This window comes from Triticum aestivum, chromosome 5A (genome assembly GCF_018294505.1).
Source record: "Triticum aestivum cultivar Chinese Spring chromosome 5A, IWGSC CS RefSeq v2.1, whole genome shotgun sequence".
NCBI classification, from domain to species: Eukaryota; Viridiplantae; Streptophyta; class Magnoliopsida; order Poales; family Poaceae; genus Triticum; species Triticum aestivum.
Window position 1 is genome coordinate 404,133,821 of NC_057806.1, and position 24,444 is coordinate 404,158,264.

The 24,444-nt window shown below is 49.3% G+C and overlaps 1 protein-coding gene across 1 annotated transcript; it reads left to right on the forward strand.

Annotated features, from left to right (window-relative positions):
* The first annotated feature begins 22,603 nt into the window (after positions 1 to 22,603).
* Positions 22,604 to 24,180, forward strand: LOC123107013 (UDP-glycosyltransferase 90A1). Its single transcript, XM_044529025.1, has one exon. It carries the CDS (start codon positions 22,627 to 22,629, stop codon positions 24,079 to 24,081), a length of 1,455 nt encoding a protein of 484 aa, XP_044384960.1. The 5' UTR covers positions 22,604 to 22,626; the 3' UTR covers positions 24,082 to 24,180.
* Positions 24,181 to 24,444: the final 264 nt, after the last annotated feature.

Here is a 24,444-nt window from a genome sequence, read left to right on the forward strand (position 1 = left end):
TGCTTTACGTGGTCCAACCCAGCGCGCACCGCTCAGTCGCTGACATCACAAAGGCTTCGGATGATACCACGACGTCGAGTGCCCATAACTGTCCCCGTGTAGTTGGTTAGTGCGTATAGGCCAGTGGCCAGACTCAGATCAAATACCAAGATCTCGTTAAGCGTGTTATTTTGAAGTAACCGCGAACGCCGATCAGGGTCAGGCCCACCTCTCTCCTGGGTGGGCTCAACCTGCCCTGTCGCTCCGCCACAAAGATCCACCCAGAGGGCCGTTGGGACAAAGGTCCTTTCAGCCCCCAATCCGTGAATCACTCGCGGGTACTCCACGAGCCGACCCGTCTTTAGTCATCACATGTATCATGTATATGTATATAGGTATATACCCGTGATCACCTTGCTAGTGATCACGGCCCGATAGTATAGCACGGCAGACAGACAAGAATGTAGGGTCACTAATGAGAAACTAGCATTCTATACTATGCATTTTGGATTGCACGTAAGGTATCAACAACTGTAGCAACAATGACAGACTATGCATCAGAATAGGATTAACGAAAAGTAGTAACATGCTACACTACTCTAATGCAAGCAGTAGAGAGAAGAATAGGCGATATCTAGTGATCAAGGGGGGGGGGGCTTGCATAGTTGCTCTGGCAAGAAGGAGGGGTCATCAACAATGTAGTCGATCGGGGCACCAGCAGCGGCGTCAGTCTCGTAGTCTATCGGAGAGAAGAGGGGGAAGAAACAATGAATACAACGCAAATAGATGCCTATCGATGCATGGCATGACAGGTAACGGTGCAAGGTGTGCCCTAACACGATATGAGGTGATACCGGTGAAGGGGGGAAACATCCAGGAAAATATCCCTGGTGTTTCGCATTTTTGGACAGATGAATCGGAGGGGGAAAATTGTGTCCTCGCTATGCTAGGGATGCGTGGCGGATGAATGGGCTGCGTATCCGGATTTGTCTCGTCGTTCTGAGCAACTTTCATGTACAAAGTTTTCCCATCCGAGCTACTGTTTATTTTATATTAATTTTTAAAAGATTTAATCATTTTTAGAATTTATTTAATTATTTTAAATCAACATTATTCAGAAAAGTGTTCGCTGACGTCACCATGATGTCAGCAGTCAACAATCAATTGACTTGGCCAAACTGACGCGTGGGTCCTGCATGTCATAGGCTATTTAATTAATTAACATTAGTTGATTAGGTTAGTTAGTTAATTAGGTTAATTAAACATAATTAATTAAGTTAATTACTTACTTAATTAATTTTTAAAATTCTATTTATTCTTATTTTTCTTTTGTTATTATTTTCTTTTTTTAATAAACGTTCTGGGGCATGGGCCCCTCATGTCATTGGCCCATCGGCCTAGCGGGCATAGGCGGGTTACGGGCGCTGGCCCGCCCAGGTCAATATGGGGCTGGGCGCCAGCCACAGGCACGGCGACGCCGACCGCCTGAGGGGACATGGGCGAGACCACGACGAGGCAGGTTCGTCCGACCGGAGGGAGGGAAACGAGGCGACGCACGGGTGCAGGGGAGTGGCGACGCAGCAGTTGGCGGCCGCGGGCATGGGCGGCGGCCGCGGCGCTCAACGCGGAGCGATGGTGGGCGGAGCCGAGCGGCAAGGGCATTGGTAGGCGTGGGCGGAGCGGTGGCGACCAAAGGCGGGCGTGGCTGGGACGAGCTGCCGGCGGCAGTGGCGCAACGCAGCAGCAACAACCGCAGTTCGTAACAAGGAGCAGGGGGAAGAGGCATGACCGGATGCTAGGCTTGGATGTGCGAGGGGCGCGCGACACACGCAACCGGGCGCGGCGAGCGCGTTGCGAGGGCGCGTCCGGGCGCGGACGGTGGCCAAGGTGCGCGGCGACGGGGCGACAGGAGGACGCGGCCATGGCAGCAGGCAGGGTGAGCAGTGACACGGTGCGACAACGATAGCTAGTTGGGAGAGAGGCGCACCTCGGGCGGACGTGCGCGCGCGAGGGCGCGACCAGGTCATGCACTGAGCGGGGCACCGGGCGCGGCAACGGGAGGACGCGGATGGCGTGCATCGGCGTGGTCGTGCGAAGGAGAAGAGGGCGCTCACAGGGAGGGTGTAGGGTTCGAGGCAGCGGGGCTCGGGGAGGAGTCGGGGACGCATCACCGGGGACGGGGAGCGGCCGCGGCTCCAGGCGGGCATCGCGTGAGGGACAGGAGAGGTGCGGAGGAGGCCAGGGGTGGCGATGCTCGTCGCCGGTTGGCTGCAGCCCCAGTGGAGCGATGGCAGTCCTCAGGCGCGGGGTGCCGGGTGGAAGGGATCGAATAGGGGGCGCCCCTCCTCTGTGCGCCTGCGTGTGTGTGTGTGTCGTGGGTGACGATGCGGAGAGGGAACGAGGGAGAGTGGGGATCGTGGGGTGTGTGTGAGGTGCAGCAGTTAGGTCACGGGGGGGGGGGGGTTAGGTGTAGGCTGGGGGTGGGCCGGCCTGGTGGCCTCTTGGCCAGCTGGGCCTCACGGCCCAGCGAGGGGGGGAGTTGGTCTTTTGTTCTTTTTTTGTTTGCTTTTGTTTTCTAGTTTCTTTTCTTCTAACCTTAATATATTTTAGTTTAAATAAAATACAACAATAGTCCCTAAATTAGTTTTACTAAATATTCCAGTGCCACAAACAATTTAGCACATTTTAGAAAGTAGTTTGCATTTGTTTATTAATTTACGAGTATTTAATTAATAGTTTTACCACTATTGTATTTATTATTATACATTTGACTACTTTATAAGAGTGTGATTTCTCCTCCAATATTTATTATGAACTACTTGCTACATTTAGAACATTTTTGTTTTGACTTTTGAAGACTTTTCCCGTTTGACTTTATTTTAAATTTGAATTTCGAAGCGGTTTTGAATCAACATGAGTTTAATCAACAATAGTCGAAGTGGCGTGGCATCATTAGCAGAGGGTTACTGTAGCTTAATTATCCGGGCGTCACGGCACTTTACATTATCAAGTTTTGTAGGTGTGAGTGGTGACTTCGGGTGGTTTGATGTATGTTTTTGTTAGACCTTGATGAAATAATAAATAAAAATGGCCGCATGTATCGATTGATGCAGAGCCCGGGGTTTTAACCCCTTTTCAAGAAAAAAATATTTACTTTGCATCGAATTGGTTGGGGGACAATAGTTGCCTAGTTGTTTGAACTGTCACGCATCTAAGATCACGAAGATAGCATCTTCTTCAAACTAAAGTTCGGTTATATTAGTTCTTTAGTCATTTATTTTTCCAAATTTTGGAGCCTCATTTTCCACTTTGCACCGGGACCGAACTCCTGGAGACACCCTGCATTCATGGAGAGTAATATTCAGTCATGCGGCAACCTAGTTATTATAAAATGGCAACAGGTGATTATTTTTGAACAGTAAGTTAGCTCACTTGGTTAGGGGAGTCAATGTACACCCTAATCACCTGGGTTGAATTCCTCATGAATGACTAAAAGCATACGTAATTGGCATTCCTTTCAAAAAATGACTGTAATCTGCCTATAACTACTAAGTGACTATAAACTGACAATTTAAGATCTCATGATCGTCGATTGGATAAATGGTCTGACTAATAAAAGTTTTCTCAATACTCCCTCCTTTCCGGTTTATAAGTCTCAATTCAAAAATCTCACCAACCAAGGTAGATAATGAGTGGTGGAATATTTTTTGTAGATTGCAAAAGCACTCAATTAATGCTTTTGTTTTCCTCAAAAAATTATGTTTACGAATGCATTAATTGCAATGCATGCATGCATAAAGTGCATGCATTGGTCAGTTTTCTCTTAATACTTGCATGCAATGATTTAATGCACGTTGAAGTCTGAACATGTGATGGAGACCAACCAAATTGAGCCTTATAAAATGGAAAAACTAAGGGGCTGTTTGTATTGTGACTATCTTTGCCATATATTGCCACATAATTTTTGCCACACTTGCCTTAGTTGAGTTGCTCAAATTGTTAGCCACATTTTGGCTTGCCTAAGGGAATCTTGACAGACTTTTTATGTCTATGACATGTGGGGTTCACTACTCATAAAAAAATCTTGCCTTAGGTGTGGCTAGAACCAAACACTTACCTAACTTGGTCAAACTTGCCTAAGGTTAGGTGTGACAAAGTGTGGCTGGGAACCAAACAGACCCTAAAATTTTGAGATAAGCCCTATAAACCGAAAAGGCGGGAGTATTTTTTAAGAGGAGATCTTTTGTAATGATCGTAATGATAGTATCATAGGTAGTATCATGCATGCCAACTAGACAAATCTAATAAGATGGCATAGAATTAAATGAAGAAATAGAAGATTGAGTATCATATCATGATACCGTATCATATTAAATGGTGTGCTACTATGTGTCATGCATGTCAATAAATGAAGTTAGATATGATAGTACTAAGTTATGATACTATGCACTATGGATGTAGTATCAGACACTAGTATCATATGCATGACACTAGTATATGATACTCGCCGTTACGACCAACCTTATGGTAGTATCATAGGTAGTATCATGCATACCAACTAAGCAAATTTGATGAGATGACATAGAATTAAATGAAGAAATAGATGCTTGAGTATCATATCATGATAGCATATCATATTAAATGATGTGCTACTTTGTGTCATGCATGACAATAAATATAATACTCTATGATACCAACATATGATACTTTGCATTACAGATATAGTATCATACACTAATATCATATGGATGATACTAGTATATGATACTCCTCATTACAATCAGCCGACTCATCTCAAAATTTTCACTTTTCCATTTTGTCTCAATTTTATTGCTTTCTATCACATACTCCAATGTATTCAAATTTCAAGGTGCATTAAATTGTTGCAGGCAAGAGAAAATTCATCAATGTATGTACATAAGTTTTTGGTCACACATGCTTGCATTGTAATTAATACGTTGGTAAACACATTTTTTAGAGAAAAATGAGCGCATCACTCAAGAGGCACACTACACTTCGATTGCATAAGGAGCGGAGGCTCGTGGGGACGTCGGCAATCATCTGTTGGTCACATTGTCTTCTGGCCAAAGCAGCAAGCTCGTGAGCCAAAGAATTGCACCCATGATGCTGACGCTGTGGTAATGTCATGGATCAGTGCATGGTGGATCGACCTGCTCGGTGCAGCAGGTAAACAATTCAATGACAATTACTCCTTCCGTTTATTTTTATAAGATGTTTCAAACAGCTTGCTTTGTACTGTTTTAAACAGTGTCTGAATGTTTAAAACATTGTCGGGACCCCGACTCAATGCCACACCGATCTAGCATGTAACACATCATATCACTTTGCGGCCTCACGCACGGTATTCCCACGGGTGTCGCCTTACCATGGCCCGGGACCGTTTGCGCCTTTTGGCTCACGTATATGATAGTGTCGCTAGCATCCATATGATAGAGAACCCGGGCCGACATGACTAGTCGTGAACCCAAAGTGGCACTAACCTATGGGGACAGGCATACATGAATCACATTGAGCATGTCGGTCATCAACGTATGAATTCGGGCTGTAGCACTGGGCTAACAGGACTCCGGTATCCCAGGCTATAGCGGGCTAGGCAGGACTCTGAATATCACCGCGTGACATTTCCCCGAAGGGACAGACATAGGAACGAGGTGAAACACATGCCGGCCAATCAGGTGTCCAAGCAGTAGTGCTGGGCTAGCAGGACTCCGGTGAACCGGGCTGTAGCGGACTACTATCGCTCAAAAGCACGAGACTACATTTCCCCATAAGAGAGGCTACCAAGGATAAACAACTAGGTTGTCGGATCCCACACATAGCAATACAAGTTACACGTACGCATAACATGCAAGTATGTGCTGTACAACATGGCATCACAACATAACGCAAACTCATATAGATAAAGGCTTAGAAGAGCCTCATAGCAATAAATACAAACAGGGGTCACATGACCCATCATTCAGAGCATACAAGCAACAAGCGAAAGCATTACATGTCTGAGTACAGACAACTACAAAAGAAAAAGACTTAGAAGCCTGACTATCTACAAGACCCTCCCAAGGGTACAAGATCGTAGCTGAGGTAACAAGCTACTCGTCGAAGTCCACGAGAACACTAGTAAGACCGAAGTCTCCGCTGCAAAAACATAAATAAAGCAACGTGAGTACAAAGGTACTCAGCAAGACTTACATCAGATCCTATCATACATGCACTTGTATCAAGAGAGTAATGTGGGGTTTAGTTGCAGCAAGCCAGCTTTGACTCTGTGGCTAACCTGTTCTACGACTACCAGAACTTCTTTGAGGTGATATGGCGCACACGAGTCCGCTAATCACCACACAAATACTCCACTATGGATTCATCCCCGTCTCCCTACGAGAAGGCCATCCATAGCACTCACACTTGTCTTGAGCATTTTATAGTATCCACTTCAAGTTGTCTATGTACCATGTAAGCATCCAAGAAGTCCATAACCGCGGACCCGGCTATTCGAATAGATCATGTTAACCCTGCAGGGGTGTACTTCTTCACACACGCTCTCGCCACTTACCGCCATGCACACTCATGTATCTCGGCAACCTTCAAGCGGAAGCCTCGCGAGGGTGTCGGCCACAACCTGACTAACCACCCAAGACTCTAGCCCAGGTTTATCGCCTATTCGGGTTCCATCCGTAAGGAGATCCGGCCGGGGTGTCGCTCACGGCCCCAAACGATGTGTGCAGGGTTCCCGAGCCCACCATCCGGGTGCCACTCGGTACACCGGGCCACGTGTGCCTAGTCTGCCCCAAGCCCACCCTACCGGGTGCCACTTGGTAGAAAAATAGCACTACCTACAAACACCAGAAACTAGTTGCGACTCCTGGACAGAGATCAAGTTGGCTAATAAGTCGAGAGGGGCACTTAAGCATTCCAATGTGTGGTAGTAGCTAGTCATTGGACGACATACATAGAACTCAGTGCTTAAGGGCGGTTCCAGTGAGACAACCCACCATGTACTCCTACATGGCCTCTCACCGCTACCTTTACCAAATCGTGTTCACACACTTCACTCTCAGCATCAGAACATATCGTAACACTCCAATTCATTCCCAATGAACCAGACCTGACACAACTCTAAGCAATAGCAGGCATAGCATGGTAGGAACACAACATGGCTCAATCAACTCCTACACATGCTAGTGGGTTTCAACTATTTACTGTGGCAATGACAGGTCATGCAGAGGAATGGGTTCAACTACCGCAGCACAAAGTAGCAGATGAATCGTTGTTGTCCTAATGCAATAACTGAGAGCAGGAGCGAGAGAGTAGGATTGTATCGGAATGAACAAGGGGGTTTGCTTGCCTGGTAGATCAACAGAGGAGGCACTGCTTCACAGACAGGTACTCTGGAACGGCTCCGAAGCAGGACCTATCGAGAAGGAACGGTGCCGGCAATCAATACGCAAGCATATGCAACAATATGATGCATGAACATGGCATGAAGATGTGATGTTGTTTGAGCTAATGCAACTAGTATTCATTTGGTTTGAAATCCATTTGAACCCAAAAGCTCAAATGCACTTCCAAAGTAGGCTCTTATATATGCCATAATGTGTTTTCCCATATACAGCATGTATAAGTTGGTTTGTCATGCATGAGACTAGTACAGATGGAAAGATTGCATTTTTCTGATAATTTTTCATATATAAATTATTTCAATCTGAGCTACGGTTGAATTTCTATGATTTTTTGAAGTTTAAATCATTTTCTGGAATTTCCTGATTTATTTTAATTCCAAAAAATAAATAATTGCGTCAGCACTGCGTCATGCTTGCGTCAGCAAGTCAACAGCGCTGACTGGTCAAACCTGACGTGTGGGGTCCACACGTCAGTGACAGGGGGTTAAACAGGGTTAGTTTAATCCTAACTAAAGGATTAGTGGCGCTGGGGCCCACTGGTCAGTGTCAGGGGGGGGGGGTTAGTTAACGGTGATTAGCCTTAAGCTAATCACCTGACACACGGGGCCCACCTGACGGCGGGGTCCACCTGTCAGTCCGGCGAGGTCGTCGCCGGCGACCACGGGACACGGCGGTGTCCGCGATACCGGCCACGGGGATGGCGTCGGAGAGCACCGGGGCGTAGCCCGGGCTCTCGCGCATCTGGAGGGGCAGATGGGAGGAGCTGGGGAGGCCGGAGCTCGCCGGAGCAAAGCTCGCGGCGGCGGCCGAAGCTCGGCTTCGATGGAGGGGCTAGCTACAGAGCACGGGGAGGCAAGGGGGAAGGGGGAACCGAAGCGGGGGCTCACGGCGGGCTCGAGGACGTCGTCGGAGAGCTCGGGGACGTCGGACGGCGACGTGCGGGCGGTGGAGATCTACGGCGGCCGGCGATGAAGAAGACGGTGTCGGCGATGGAGCGCGTCCCTGGTCACTTGGCTCGTCGAGGACGATGCAGACGACGAGGCGGAGCTTCTAGGCTCGGGCGGAGGGTGAGGGGAGGCCGGTGGCCGCGGCAACGGCGAGCGGCGGTGGTGATGGCGCTCGGGTGTGCGAGGGAGAGAGCAGGGGGAGAGGAGGAGCACGGGGGGGGGGGGAAGAGTGAGAGGGGTCGGGGCGGCGTGTGGCGTCTCCAGAGGCGTCCAAACGAGGAGGGGAGAGGGCAGGCAGGCAGGGAGGCTGGTGGCGTGGCGCGGCGGAGCGCGCGCGCGTCGGGCACGCGCCCATCCCCCTGTCGAGGATGAAGACGACAGACGAGGGGCCAGTGGGCTGGGCCGGCGCTGGCTGCTGCTGGGCTGCACAGGGAGGAGGCCCAGGTAAGTATCCTTTTTTTATTACTGTTTTCTTTTCTATTTTTCTGACATATGTTTTGATTTAGTAATAATACTAAATCAATTTATTTCCTTATGCCCATTTTTGTAGGAACTAGTGGCATTATTCCAGAGCTCCCCAACAGGTGGCATAATTTTTGGACATATATTAATATATATAACTAATATATTTCCAATGCAAATATTTATGCATTAATTCCAAATGGCCAAAATAAATACTTATGAGCTCCTAAAAATATTGGTTTGATTTTTATCCCTGTCCAATATTTTCAGAGGGCAACATGAACATTTTCTTGGACCTTTTTGGAGCAATTTTTATTTGGGGTTATTTCAAAAAATGATTCTGAGGGTTCCACCAATCCTCATTTCAAAATTAAATGGAATTTTAAACATGATGCACAAATGACTAGCTAGTCTAGGTCATACCAGACTAGGGATGTGACAACTTGCCCCCACTTGAAAAAATCTCGTCCCGAGATTCAGGGGTCGACGGAAAGAAAGCGGGGTACTCCAGTCGAAGACGATCTTCTCGCTGCCAAGTAGCTTCTCTCTCGGAATGATGAGACCACTGAACTTTGAGAAACTTGATGTTCTGACGTCGGGTAACACGCTCTGCTTGATCAAGAATGCGAACCGGGTACTCTCGGTATGTGAGGTTATCTTGAAGATCAAGTGTTTCGTGGTCCACTCCGCGGATAGGATCCGAGAAGCAACGCCTGAGTTGAGAGACATGGAAGACATCATGAACTCGAGAAAGATGTGGGGGTAGTTCCAACTGGTAGGCAACCTCTCCTCGTTTAGCGAGAATGCGAAAGGGACCAATGTAACGAGGAGCCAACTTGCCCTTGATACCGAAACGATGGGTACCCTTCAAAGGAGTAAGCCGAAGGTAAGCCTTGTCGCCAATTTCATAAGCCACTTCCTTATGACGACGGTCATACTGGCTCTTTTGACGAGATTGGGTTGTTTTCAAATTCTCACGAATGATGCGAACTTGCTCTTCTGCCTCCTGGATCATGTCCGGTCCAAAGAATTGTCTTTCACCGGTTTCTGACCAGTTCAAAGGTGTTCGACATCTTCGTCCATAGAGAACTTCAAAAGGAGCTTTCTTGAGACTGGATTGATAGCTATTGTTATAAGCAAACTCGGCGAAAGGAAGACATTTCTCCCAATCCATACCGAATGAGATAACGCAAGCTCTGAGCATGTCTTCGAGAATTTGATTGACCCGTTCCACCTGACCACTCGACTGAGGGTGGAAAGCGGTACTGAAGGAAAGATGGGTTCCCATGGCAGTTTGGAAACTCTCCCAGAAATGAGAAGTGAAAAGACTGCCACGGTCTGAATTGATCTCTAGTGGAACACCATGGAGTGATACTATTCGAGAAATATATAAGCCAGCGAGCTGACTAGCAGTGGTACTCTCTCGAACAGGTAGGAAGTGCGCCACTTTGGAGAGATGATCAATGACTACGAAGATAGCATTATTCCCTCTTTTGGTCTTGGGAAAGCCGGTGATGAAGTCCATACCAACTTTATCCCATTTCCATTCAGGAATAGCTAAAGGCTGAAGGGTGCCAGCAGGTCTTTGATGCTCTGCCTTAACGCGACGACAAACGTCACATTTAGCAATGAACTCAGTGATTTCTCTCTTCATCCTAGTCCACCAGAACCTCTGGCGTAAATCCTGATACATCTTAGTACTACCGGGATGAATCGTGAGAGGAGATTCATGCGCCTCCTTAAGAATCAATTGTCGAAGATGTTGACTCTTGGGAACCACCAAGCGATTCACAAAGAAGACAACACCTCGATCATCCATAGAGAAACATCCACCAACTCCCTTCTTAATGTTTCTCTTAATGCGGATAACACCCCTATCAAACTTCTGATCAGAGATGATCTGATCCTCAAGGGTAGGTTTCGCCACCAAGGTAGAAAGGAATCCATGAGGAGCCATGTGAAGGTTAAGCTTACAGAATTCCTCATGGAGAAGTGGTTGGCCTTGCTGCAACATGAGATTGTTGCAATAGGATTTACGGCTTAGAGCATCAGCCATGACATTGGCTTTGCCTGGGGTGTTGGTAATCCCTAGATCATAATCTATGATCAACTCCAACCAACGTCTTTGCCTAAGGTTCAAATCTGGTTGGGTGAAGATATACTTGAGACTCTGGTGATCGGTGTAGATCTCGCAACGTTTACCAAGAAGGTAATGTCGCCAGGTCTTGAGTGCATAGACTACGGCTGCAAGCTCTAGATCATGTGTAGGATAATTATCCTCATGTGGATGCAACTGTCGAGATGCATAGGCAATCACATGACGATCTTGCATAAGAATGCAACCTAGTCCCTGTCGTGAGGCGTCACAATAGATAACAAAGTCCTTTGTGAAATCCGGTGGCACAAGTACGGGAGCAGAAGTCAGGCGTCTTTTCAGTTCCTGAAAACTGTACTCACACTGTGGGGACCACTCGAACTTTTTATCTTTCTTGAGAAGTTCCGTGAGGGGTTTGGCTACTTTGGAGAAATTTTCAACAAAGCGGCGACAACAGCTGGCTAGACCAAGGAAACTCCTAACTTGTTTAACGGTCTCAGGTGGAGTCCAATCGAGAACGGCCTTGACTCTCTCGGGATTGACAGCAATGCCCTTACCAGAAATTACGTGGCCTAAGTAGGTCACTTCTGGCAACCAAAATTCACACTTGGAGAACTTGGCATAAAGGTGGTGCTCTCTGAGTTTTTCTAACACAAGTCTAAGATGTTCGGCATGCTCTTCCTCGTTCTTCGAGTAAATAAGAATATCATCGAGGTAAACCACGACGAACTTATCTAAGTACTCCATGAAGATCGAGTTCATCAAGCGGGAGAATGTGGCTGGGGCGTTGGTTAGGCCAAAGGACATGACGGTGTACTCGTACTGGCCATAACGAGTGACAAAAGCTGTCTTGGGAATGTCCCCGTTTCTGATCTTAATTTGGTGGTATCCTAACCTCAAATCCATCTTGGAGAAGACTGAGGATCCAGCGAGCTGATCATACAGGTCGTTGATCCTGGGGAGCGGATACTTGTTCTTTATCGTGACCAAATTAACGGGACGATAATCTACAACCATCCGGTCCGTACCATCCTTCTTCTTGACGAAGAGGACGGGGCAAGCCCAAGGAGAAGAACTAGGACGGATGAAACCCTTTTGCAAGGACTCATCAAGTTGTTTCTTAAGCTCAGCTAGTTCTAAGGGTGCCATCTTGTAAGGTCTCCTGGAGATTGGAGCTGTTCCTGGGATAAGATCTATGACGAACTCTACATCTCTGTCAGGTGGAACACCTGGCAGTTCCTCTGGAAAGACATCCGGAAAGTCACGGACTACCGGGATATCTTCAAGGTCTGGAAGAGGGCTGGCATTAAGAGAATAGAGCTGACGCTTTACAACTCTGGTGGAGACAGTGACTAACTTGCCATATGGGTGTGTAAGCTGAACAGATCTGGTGTAACAATCAATCTTGGCATGATGAGCTGTCATCCAGTCCATACCCAAGATGATATTAATATCTGAGGACTTGAGGGCTACAAGTGATGCAAGGAATACAAGTCTATCAACAAGGATTTCATTACCATGGCTAATTCTGGTGGTTTGCCATCTAGACCCTGGGGTTTGGATTTCAAGCGGTGTTGGCATGTCACAAAATGACATGTCGTGCAAACGAGCATAGCCTTCAGAAATGAAAGAATGAGATGCTCCAGTATCGAACAGAACCGATGCTGGATGACAATTGACAAGGAGGGTACCAAGAACGACATCCGGATCATCATGAGCGTCTTTAGCTAAGACGTGATGCACATGTCCACGTTCAGTGGGGGCTGACTTGACACTGATCATCTTGCGTGATGGCTTAGCACAGCCAACAGTCTTCTCGGGCTGGGGTGGAGCATAACTGGCCTGAGAGCAGTCACGTGCATAGTGTCCTGGCTCTCCGCATGTGAAGCAAGTCCCTGAGGTTGGACGGGGACCCGCACTGACAAGCGGTCTACCAGTAGGCCTGGGTGGAACATATGGCTGAGCTGGGGGAGGCACCACATGGGATGGCCTCGGTGCATATCCGGAAGGAAGAGCGGAGTTTGGAACCCAAATCCGGCGCTTCTGGGAACTAGAGCCAGAGGAGGATCCCAAATCACGGGTGTGCTTACGAGACTCCTCGTAAGTGAGCTGAGCTGTCTCTGCATTGATGGCCTTGTTCACAAGGGCCTGGAATGTATCACAATGATGTAGGTGGAGATCGCGACGCAACTTGGGGTTGAGACCCTTCCGGAACCTAGCTTGCTTCTTGGCGTCCGTGGACACCTCTTCTGTGGCATAGCGGGCGAGATTCTCAAACTCTCGGCTGTAAGCATCAACAGCCATCTTACTCTGGGTGAAACTACAGAACTCTTCTCTCTTGCAATCAAAGAGGGCCTGGGGAATGTGATGCTCGCAAAAAGACTCAATGAAATCCTTCCAGGTAGGAATCTGGCCAGCTGGAAGCATAGCCTCATAGTTCTGCCACCAAAGACTAGCAGGACCTTCCAGGTGGTATGTGGCAAAGGTGACCTTGTCATCTTCAGCTACGTTCGCGGAACGCAGCTTATGAGTGATGCTACGGAGCCAGTCATCTGCATCGAGTGGCTCAATGGAATGATGAAAGGTGGGTGGGTGCAAACGAATGAAGTCATGAATGGTAGCAGACCCTTTGAACTGATGTGCGGTGTTCTCCTCGATACGTGCCAACAAGCGGTTGGACTCACGCTTGTTCCTCTCCATTTCTAACATGAACTCTGTCAACGAAGGAGGGTCGGGAGGATCCCCATCCCTTCCATCTCCGTGGCTCTAACTACGAGCAACAGAACTTCGCTTAGCTGATGACATCCTGAGAGACGAAACCAAGGACGGATCAGCATCATCTATAGGTTATAGAATGTAGGATAAGGAAATTAGTAACTCTCAAACTCCTAGGGCAAATCCGGCAGCATAACGGCAGTAAAATGCTTAGAATGAGACATCCTGCTAAAATGGGGTAGTACATGCTCAACATCATCACTCAAGGTTCTGAGATCAAACTAAATAGGCTACACCGGAAGTACTCGAAACTAGGGTAAGACTATGATCAACCAATCCTATGGGACTACGGAGTAGTAACACGTGATCCTGATAGACGGAAGAGAAAGCCTAGTTCCTTAACCCCGTAGGAAAGATAGGACGACTCAGATCAGAAGGCCATGAGGTAAAGGAGTAAAAGGAGCCTTACGTTCCTTCCCACAATCAATTCCCTTACGTAACTAAAGAATTTCTAGACTCAACTTCGACCAGTTTGGCTTGGTAATCCTACAGGCAGTCAGGCTCTGATACCAAAGCTGTCTGGACCCCGACTCAATGCCACACCGATCTAGCATGTAACACATCATATCACTTTGCGGCCTCACGCACGGTATTCCCACGGGTGTCGCCTTACCATGGCCCGGGACCGTTTGCGCCTTTTGGCTCACGTATATGATAGTGTCGCTAGCATCCATATGACAGAGAACCCGGGCCGACATGACTAGTCGTGAACCCAAAGTGGCACTAACCTATGGGGACAGGCATACATGAATCACATCGATCATGTCGGTCATCAACGTATGAATTCGGGCTGTAGCACTGGGCTAACAGGACTCCGGTATCCCAGGCTGTAGCGGGCTAGGCAGGACTCCGAATATCACTGCGTGACATTTCCCCGAAGGGACAGACATAGGAACGAGGTGAAACACATGCCGGCCAGTCAGGTGTCCAAGCAGTAGTGCTGGGCTAGCAGGACTCCGGTGAACCGGGCTGTAGCGGACTACTATCGCTCAAAAGCACGAGACTACATTTCCCCATAAAAGAGGCTACCAAGGATAAACAACTAGGTTGTCGGATCCCACACATAGCAATACAAGTTACACGTACGCATAACATGCAAGTATGTGCTGTACAACATGGCATCACAACATAACGCAAACTCATATAGATAAAGGCTTAGAAGAGCCTCATAGCAATAAATACAAACAGGGGTCACATGACCCATCATTCAGAGCATACAAGCAACAAGCGGAAGCATTACATGTCTGAGTACAGACAACTACAAAAGAAAAAGACTGAGAAGCCTGACTATCTACAAGACCCTCCCAAGGGTACAAGATCGTAGCTGAGGTAACAAGCTACTCGTCGAAGTCCACGAGAACACTAGTAAGACCGAAGTCTCCGCTGCAAAAACATAAATAAAGCAACGTGAGTACAAAGGTACTCAGCAAGACTTACATCAGATCCTATCATACATGCACTTGTATCAAGAGAGTAATGTGGGGTTTAGTTGCAGCAAGCCAGCTTTGACTCTGTGGCTAACCTGTTCTACGACTACCAGAACTTCTTTGAGGTGATATGGCGCACACGAGTCCGCTAATCACCACACAAATACTCCACTATGGATTCATCCCCGTCTCCCTACGAGAAGGCCATCCATAGCACTCACACTTGTCTTGAGCATTTTATAGTATCCACTTCAAGTTGTCTATGTACCATGTAAGCATCCAAGAAGTCCATAACCGCGGACCCGTCTATTCGAATAGATCATGTTAACCCTGCAGGGGTGTACTTCTTCACACACGCTCTCGCCACTTACCGCCATGCACACTCATGTATCTCGGCAACCTTCAAGCGGAAGCCTGGCGAGGGTGTCGGCCACGACTTGACTAACCACACAAGACTCTAGCCCAGGTTTATCGCCTATTCGGGTTCCATCCGTAAGGAGATCCGGCCGGGGTGTCGCTCACGGCCCCAAACGATGTGTGCAGGGTTCCCGAGCCCACCATCCGGGTGCCACTCGGTACACCGGGCCACGTGTGCCTAGTCTGTCCCAAGCCCACCCTGCCGGGTGCCACTTGGTAGAAAAATAGCACTACCTACAAACACCAGAAACTAGTTGCGACTCCTGGACAGAGATCAAGTTGGCTAATAAGTCGAGAGGGGCACTTAAGCATTCCAATGTGTGGTAGTAGCTAGTCATTGGACGACATACATAGAACTCAGTGCTTAAGGGCGGTTCCAGTGAGACAACCCACCATGTACTCCTACATGGCCTCTCACCGCTACCTTTACCAAATCGTGTTCACACACTTCACTCTCAGCATCAGAACATATCGTAACACTCCAATTCATTCCCAATGAACCAGACCTGACACAACTCTAAGCAATAGCAGGCATAGCATGGTAGGAACACAACATGGCTCAATCAACTCCTACACATGCTAGTGGGTTTCAACTATTTACTGTGGCAATGACAGGTCATGCAGAGGAATGGGTTCAACTACCGCAGCACAAAGTAGCAGATGAATCATTGTTGTCCTAATGCAATAACTGAGAGCAGGAGCGAGAGAGTAGGATTGTATCGGAATGAACAAGGGGGTTTGCTTGCCTGGTAGATCAACAGAGGAGGCACTGCTTCACAGACAAGTACTCTGGAACGGCTCTGGAGCAGGACCTATCGAGAAGGAACGGTGCCGGCAATCAATACGCAAGCATATGCAACAATATGATGCATGAACATGGCATGAAGATGTGATGTTGTTTGAGCTAATGCAACTAGTATTCATTTGGTTTGAAATCCATTTGAACCCAAAAGCTCAAATGCACTTCCAAAGTAGGCTCTTATATATGCCATAATGTGTTTTCCCATATACAGCATGTATAAGTTGGTTTGTCATGCATGAGACTAGTACAGATGGAAAGATTGCATTTTTCTGATAATTTTTCATATATAAATTATTTCAATCTGAGCTACGGTTGAATTTCTATGATTTTTTGAAGTTTAAATCATTTTCTGGAATTTCCTGATTTATTTTAATTCCAGAAAATAAATAATTGCGTCAGCACTGCGTCATGCTTGCATCAGCAAGTCAACAGCGCTGACTGGTCAAACCTGACGTGTGGGGTCCACACGTCAGTGACAGGGGGTTAAACAGGGTTAGTTTAATCCTAACTAAAGGATTGGTGACGCTGGGGCCCACTGGTCAGTGTCAGGGGGGGTTAGTTAACGGTGATTAGCCTTAAGCTAATCACCTGACACACGGGGCCCACCTGACGGCGGGGTCCACCTGTCAGTCCGGCGAGGTCGTCGCCGGCGACCACGGGACATGGGGGTGTCCGCGATACCGGCCACGGGGACGGCGTCGGAGAGCACCGGGGCGTAGCCCGGGCTCTCGCGCATCTGGAGGGGCAGATGGGAGGAGCTGGGGAGGCCGGAGCTCGCCGGAGCAAAGCTCGCGGCGGCGGCCGGAGCTCGGCTTCGATGGCGGGGCTAGCTACAGAGCACGGGGAGGCAAGGGGGAAGGGGGAACCGAAGCGGGGGTTCACGGCGGGCTCGAGGACGTCGTCGGAGAGCTCGGGGACGTCAGACGGCGACGTGCGGGCGGTGGAGATCTACGGCGGCCGGCGATGAAGAAGACGACGGTGTCGGCGATGGAGCGCGTCCCTGGTCACTTGGCTCGTCGAGGACGATGCGGACGACGAGGCGGAGCTTCTAGGCTCGGGCGGAGGGCGAGGGGAGGCCGGTGGCCGCGGCAACGGCGAGCGGCGGCGGTGATGGCGCTCGGGTGTGCGAAGGAGAGAGCAGGGGGAGAGGAGGAGCACGGGGGGGGGGGGGAGTGAGAGGGGTCTGGGCGGCGCGTGGCGTCTCCAGAGGCGTCCAGACGAGGAGGGGAGAGGGCAGGCAGGCAGGAAGGCTGGTGGCGTGGCGCGGCGGAGCGCGCGCGCGTCGGGCACGCGCCCATCCCCCTGTCGAGGACGAAGACGGCAGACGAGGGGCCAGTGGGCTGGGCCGGCGCTGGCTGCTGCTGGGCTGCACAGGGAGGAGGCCCAGGTAAGTATCTTTTTTTATTACTGTTTTCTTTTCTATTTTTCTGACATATGTTTTGATTTAGTAATAATACTAAATCAATTTATTTCCTTATGCCCATTTTTGTAGGAACTAGTGGCATTATTCCAGAGCTCCCCAACATGTGGCATAATTTTTGGACATATATTAATATATATAACTAATATATTTCCAATGCAAATATTTATGCATTAATTTCAAATGGCCAAAATAAATACTTATGAGCTCCTAAAAATATTGGTTTGATTTTTATCCCTGTCCAATATTTTCAGAGGGCAACATGAACATTTTCTTGGACCTTTTTGGAGCAATTTTTATTTGGGGTTATTTCAAAAAATGATTCTGAGGGTTCCACCAATCATCATTTCAAAATTAAATGGAATTTTAAACATGATGCACAAATGACTAGCTAGTCTAGGTCATACCAGACTAGAGATGTGACAAACATTTTATAAAAATGAACAGAGGTTATATGTTACAATCAAGTTTCAGGACGACACACGTGGTCGTCCTGAAACTTGATTGCAACATATAACCTTGACATGTGAGTCGAGTGAGGTGAACTCGCCTGCGCGCTCACATGTGGCTTCTGCACCCATTCCTCCCCCGCCGACGGATAATTCCAATGCTCTCTTTACAAAAGAGCTTTGTGACTTGCTCGCTAGCATGCAGGCTATTAGCCCTAGAACTGGAAGGGCGATTGCTTGCCTCCTGACGGAAACGACATTCAAGGGCAAATACAAGATGAGTGATTGCCCTCGGACTGGTATAGTGAAGGAGAAGTCACTAAGGTGCAAAGGCAAAAAGAGTGGCGCCATAAGTAAGACGCCCGCAGCTGCTTAATGGATGATTCCCGGTCCCTCGGCTCATCCTCACGGTTCGGGTTGTCATTGTGGTTTCGGCGTGGTTCACTATTTTTTGTTGGGATGTTCTTGCCGGGTTCAAAATTGTGGTGTACAAGCATGAGGAGTTATTGTGTGTTAGAAAGGTTTGACGGGTTGCACATGTGCCCGTGGGGTCATGATTGGTGAGTAACCCAATTATGGTTTGATTGTATCGATTTTAACCCGGTTTCCCGTACATTAACCGGGCAATTCTCTTCTTCTTAATTAATCGATAAGGCAATTCTTTTGCCTCCATTTCGAAAAAAGGTTTCAGGACGACGACGGCCCCGGTACAGGCTAATTCAGTGCCCTTCGGCTCCACGCTGCTGCAGCGTTGTAGGAGTAAGTATGATATCAAATCGTTCTGTGTCACAGCCTCCGTCGTCCAGGACATACGCGCAATCAGTGCAACACATTGTCAACTAATGACGACAAGACAGCGGCCCTTGTATTTAAATCCAGTGGGTAATAAAACAATGATGTACAAGTTTCTCATAATGTCAAGATAGCTATGCGGCGGCTACGAGAGTACGAGTGTTCCGTCAAATATAAGGGATAGTGTCATAGTGGGAGTAAGTAACATAACACACTTCAAATTTGTTTTGCTTATGTGGTAGATAGTTAATAAGAAGTGGTAACATAATATATTACTGTAGCATAGCACTTCACAAGACAAGATGAGTTTACGAGTTAATAAATGATACCATCTATGACACTACTATTATATTACTTTATAGTTTGAAGATAGTAACTTAGACGAATGTCATATGCATGACACTAGTATAAATTACTCCCCACTATAACCAGCCTAACGTTTGTGCTTAAGTTAGCAAACTATTGCTAGTTTTCTTTCTTTGGAAGAAGGAACTTTCATCAATCAAACATAGTGCAGAGATTTTTTAGAAACTTCTTATCTATTCATACTCAATCATGTTTAGTACAACAAAGAACACCGGAGTTACACCAGGCCCTTGGACCACCTAACAACGACTACAAGCACAAAGACGAGCCGAAGGGGCGTCGTCACCATTGCCCCACCTTCACCAAAGTCGAGCAAACCATGTTGTAGTAGATAATCAGAAAGTCGTCACGCTAAGGTCCTATAGGACAAGCGCACTAGAGCAACAAATATCGTCAATGAAGACAATCGTCCTTTTCTTTTCTTTCTCTGAAAAGAGGGAAAATCCCTGCCTCTGCATCAAGCAATACACACAACCATTTTATTAATTAAACATACACCCAAGTCCCAAATACCATAAGGTTTACGGCAGTACACGACCTCAATGTCAGCAACAAGATTACATAGCTCACCTATGTAATCTGCTATTCACACGCCAGCCAAACTGGTTAAACATACCCCACGCAACTGTTTTCTGGCGGTTGTACCCAAATGCCATAAGCCTCTGCGCATTCATCGCTGCAGGGTCCCTCCCACTGACAGGGGGTTGGGGAGCGAGGTCGTCCTCACCTCCATAGCCCAAAGGCCATCGGAGGCGCGGTGGACCCGTGCTGCTGACAAGGAAAGGAGGAAACATGATCAACTGGGATCTTAGTGTAGAATGTGCTAACTATTTCACCCTGAGAGTTTCAAAGACAATGGGTTGTTTGTTGTTGTGAACACCACATGCAAGGGCATCCTAATTGAACCTTCAAAAATACTTAATTGTTCAGAAGAAATCAATTTTGAGGAGTTCAATTATAGCTAGTCGAACCACTAATGTTTTAACTGCTATTTTTTCAGCAGCTAAGAGTAACTTTTAGCAAAAGATTCCCTTTCCCTCACGCGCCCGCCTTTCTATCTTGCTTGGCTGACTCCATGCCGGCACCACCCCATTGTGTTTCTTGCCTCTGGTGACCACCCCACATACCGGCCAACATCTTTTTAGCCCCGCCAACTTTCGGCCGACAAATTCCGATGAGATTCTGGGAAGAAATCGACAAAAAAATGTCTTCACTTTTTTGTCTTTATCATCTCCGACCATGGCAACCCTCCTTTTCCTTGTCCTAGCCTGGCGGCACTCCTCCCCTCGTCCCCGGCCAGACTAAAGCTACAACATGCACGGAGGAGCACCTAGGATTTTTTTGCCTAAATGAAGAAAACTTGCAAAGGAAGGTGGCCAATGTCTCCTACCGTTTTTTTGGGTGAATCCTTGCATTACAGACCCCGCCATCCCGCCACTCGGAGAAGGATGAGGGGAAGAGCCCATTCAAATTCAGAAGCGACCAAGACATGGACCTGGACTCCTGGAGGATGAATTTTGCCTACTTTCTCGACTACCACTCAAGGTGAGCCTTTATTAAATTACTTTTTGGGAGCATCAATTTTAGGTCTGAGCTAGCTCATGGACATCATCTAGTAACGAGAAGTCGGCGTTTACTTCATGGAAAGAAGAAGAATGTAGGAAGAAGAGGAAGAGGAGGAGATACTTTCATGTGGGGTCTAGTTCATTTGAGGAGTTAAGTTTGAGAGTTCCATTAGCTCCACATATTTTAACTTCTCATATTTAAGAATTTAAGGTCTGAAAAAGATGGTTGAGCAATTAAATTTCGATAATGCTAACTGGTGAATGTTGGCATTTTTTCTAAATGTCTTCTCTACCGCGAAATACCATATTTAAGAATTTAAGAATTTTCTCTACCGCGAAAGACCGGGGGCTCATCTCCCCGCCCCCAGCGCCCCCCTCCCGTTCCCCGCCTCCCGCCGCCGCCGTCCGGCGCCACCGGGCCCTACCCGCATGGTGTTGACGGCAGCGGCGGCCGTTCCTTCCCCGCGCGCGGTGCCACGGCTCGGGTGGTGCGTCCCGCGGCGGTGCTCCTCGGTCAGCGGTGATTCCGGCAGCGGCGGCTGCTCCTGGCGGCGCTACTCCGGGTGGCCTAGAGGCGCTGGCGCAGCCACTTGGCGGCGCGCTGACGCGATGGTTGGTGGCGGCGCCCTCCCGGCCCAGATCTGGGCCCTTTTGGGCCCCATCTGGGTCTGGGCGGGCCTGTCTCGGTCGCGCCTGCGGCGGCTCCGGCGGGGCCGTTGGTGGTGCGGCTCGTGCGGGGGGTGGTGGAGTCGGCGGCACGTCTACTGCAGCTCGGCGACGGGTGCTTCACGAGCCCCTTTTGGGCTCGGCCGGGCCTCGATGGCCTGGTACGCTCCCCTTGCCGCGTCCGGTCGGTGACCGCCGATGGCGGTGGAGGTTGTCTCCTCCGGCGTGGTTGCTCTCGCTGCCGTTCTTCGTTCCCGGCTACTCCCTCTCGATGACCACGGTGAGGCGGCGGTGATGATGGCAAGGCCGTGGTGGCGCTCGTTCGTGGGTGGCTTGTCTGGTGGAGCGCGTCGGACCGTTCGGGGTTGTGGGTGTTGGCGGATGGGAGAAATCCAAGCCGGCTTGCCGGCACCGACGCGGTGACGCCCATGGGCGCCATCCTTCCTTCCTGAAGGGCGTCGGATCTTCCCCTTCCCCACGCCCCTCCGCGTACCGGGGGAAACCCTAGGACCTGTCCGGGCAGCAGCGTCGTCGTCGTCGTGTTCCTTCCTGAAGGTGCTGCTTGGTATGCGGAGGTTCGAGGTGCCTGGAGCGAGGTGTGGTACATCTCCGATGGGCGCAACGGTTTTGGGTTATCTTCGTTTTCGTCGATCCGATGTTGTTGACGTTATTTTCTCTCTTCTTTCTCTTTTGTTTTTTTTTGGGCATGCTTGTGCTGTTTGCCCCAGCATTGAACTCTTGGTTGTATCGGGCGGTTGCTATATCAATATAGCAGGGCGAAAGCCTTTTTCTCAAATATCATATTTGTCAACAATTGTCACCCCACTACAACTAAACTTGCTATAGAAACCGTTCGTAATTCAGCGAAGTTTGCCAGCTATGAGGGTCAAATTTGCTGGTTTGGTCAAAGACGCCCTTATTTTGATGACAGTGGGGTGACAATTTGCGGGTTCTCCCTCCTCTATGTATACAGCGGACTGATATAATAGTGTAGTCGGTACAGACCACCACACCCATTCCAAGGCGCTGAAGCAAAGCAGAGAAGCATGGCTCCTACTGCTGCCCTTCCATGTGATGATGCCGGCCGTGAGCTCCCTCACGTTGCCATCTTCCCGTTCATGGCGAGAGGCCACACCGTCCCGCTCACCCACCTGGCGCACCTCCTACTACGCCGGCGCCTCGCCACCGTGACCTTCTTCACCACCCCGGGCAACGCGGCCTTCGTACGTGCCGCTCTGCCCGACGGCGTCGACGTGGTCGAGCTCCCGTTCCCGGACGGGGACGGCCGCGCTTCGCAGGGTGCGGAGAACGTCGAGGGTATTGCGTCGGCGTCCTCCTTCGCCGCCTTCGCAGAGGCCACGACGGGGCTGCGGCCGCGCTTCGAGGAGGCGCTCGCGGCCATGCGTCCCGCCGCCAGCCTGCTCGTCGCCGACGGGTTCCTGTACTGGGCCGGAGAGTCGGCCGGCGCGCTCGGTGTCCCGAGGCTGTCGTTCCTGGGAACATCCGCGTTCGCGCACGTGATGCGAGAGGCGTTCGTGCGCGACAAGCCAGGATGTGGGCCTCCGCAGTGCGACGCTACAGGCGGCGCCACGGGCACCTACACGGTGCCGGAGTTCCCTCACGTCCAGTTCCTGCTGGCCGATATCCCCCCGCTGCCCCTGCCGGCGATAGTCCTCGACGCAAAGATGGCGATGGCGGTCGCCGGGAGCCGCGGCGTGATCATGAACACCTTCCACCACCTCGAGAGCAGCTACATCGATCACTGGGACCGGCACGTCGGGCCCAGGGCCTGGCCCATCGGCCCCTTGTGCCTAGCCCGGCAACCTTCTTCCACCGTCGTCGGCGAAGTCCATAACTCCAAGTCCTCATGGCTGCGGTGGCTGGACGAGAAGGCAGCCGCCGGCCAGTCCGTGCTCTTCGTCGCGCTCGGGACGCTGTTGGCGGTGTCGGACGAGCAGCTCAAGGAGGTGGCGCGAGGGCTGGAAGAGGCAGAGGTGAACTTCCTGTGGGCCGTGCGGGACGATAGTTCTGACCTCGGCATAGGATTCCACGAGCGCGTCCAAGGAAGGGGCATGGTAATGGGAGGGTGGGTGGACCAACCGGCCATCCTCCAGCACGACTGCGTGAGAGGATTCCTAAGCCACTGCGGATGGAACTCGGTGCTGGAGAGCATGTGCGCCGGCGTGCCATTGGCGGTGTGGCCAATGATGTTTGACCAACCTCTCAACGCGAAGCTGGTTGTTGATGAACTTAAGGTCGGTGTCAGGGTCAGGTCTACCGGAGGGTTGGTCAAGGGTGAGGAGGTTTCGAGGGCGGTGAGGGAGATAATGTTAGGGGAGACAAGGGTGTCGGCGGTGAAGAACGCGGCGGTTCTGGCGGGGCAGGCACAACACGCCATGTCCGCAGGTGGTTCGTCGTGGAAAATGGTGGAGGAGATGATTAGCGAGCTGTCTGGGCAGCCGACAGACAAGGCTAGCAGGGCACACGTTGGTGGCAAGTAGTTATGTGCAATGAAGAAATATGAGCAATGTAGCAAGTCCGGAAACCTATTGTAAAATAGCTAGGTGTGATGTTTTGTGCGAATAAAGATCAATGTCAACATGGAACTTTGGTATCTGGTTACGTATATCGGATGATTCTGCGGATTTGTTATTGGTTCTGGTCTTTCTCATCATCTCATGTGACTGAGAAATAATTATTTCTATGTCATCCACAAGAACTATGTGATGTAGAATCAAGATTCGTGCAAATATAAATTGGTGAGAAGACCTTTATCAGATAGTATTACTGAGGAATAGCAATTCCTAAGTCGACTAGATTGTATATGCCCATAACAATATTTTATTGAATAAAATAACCAATTA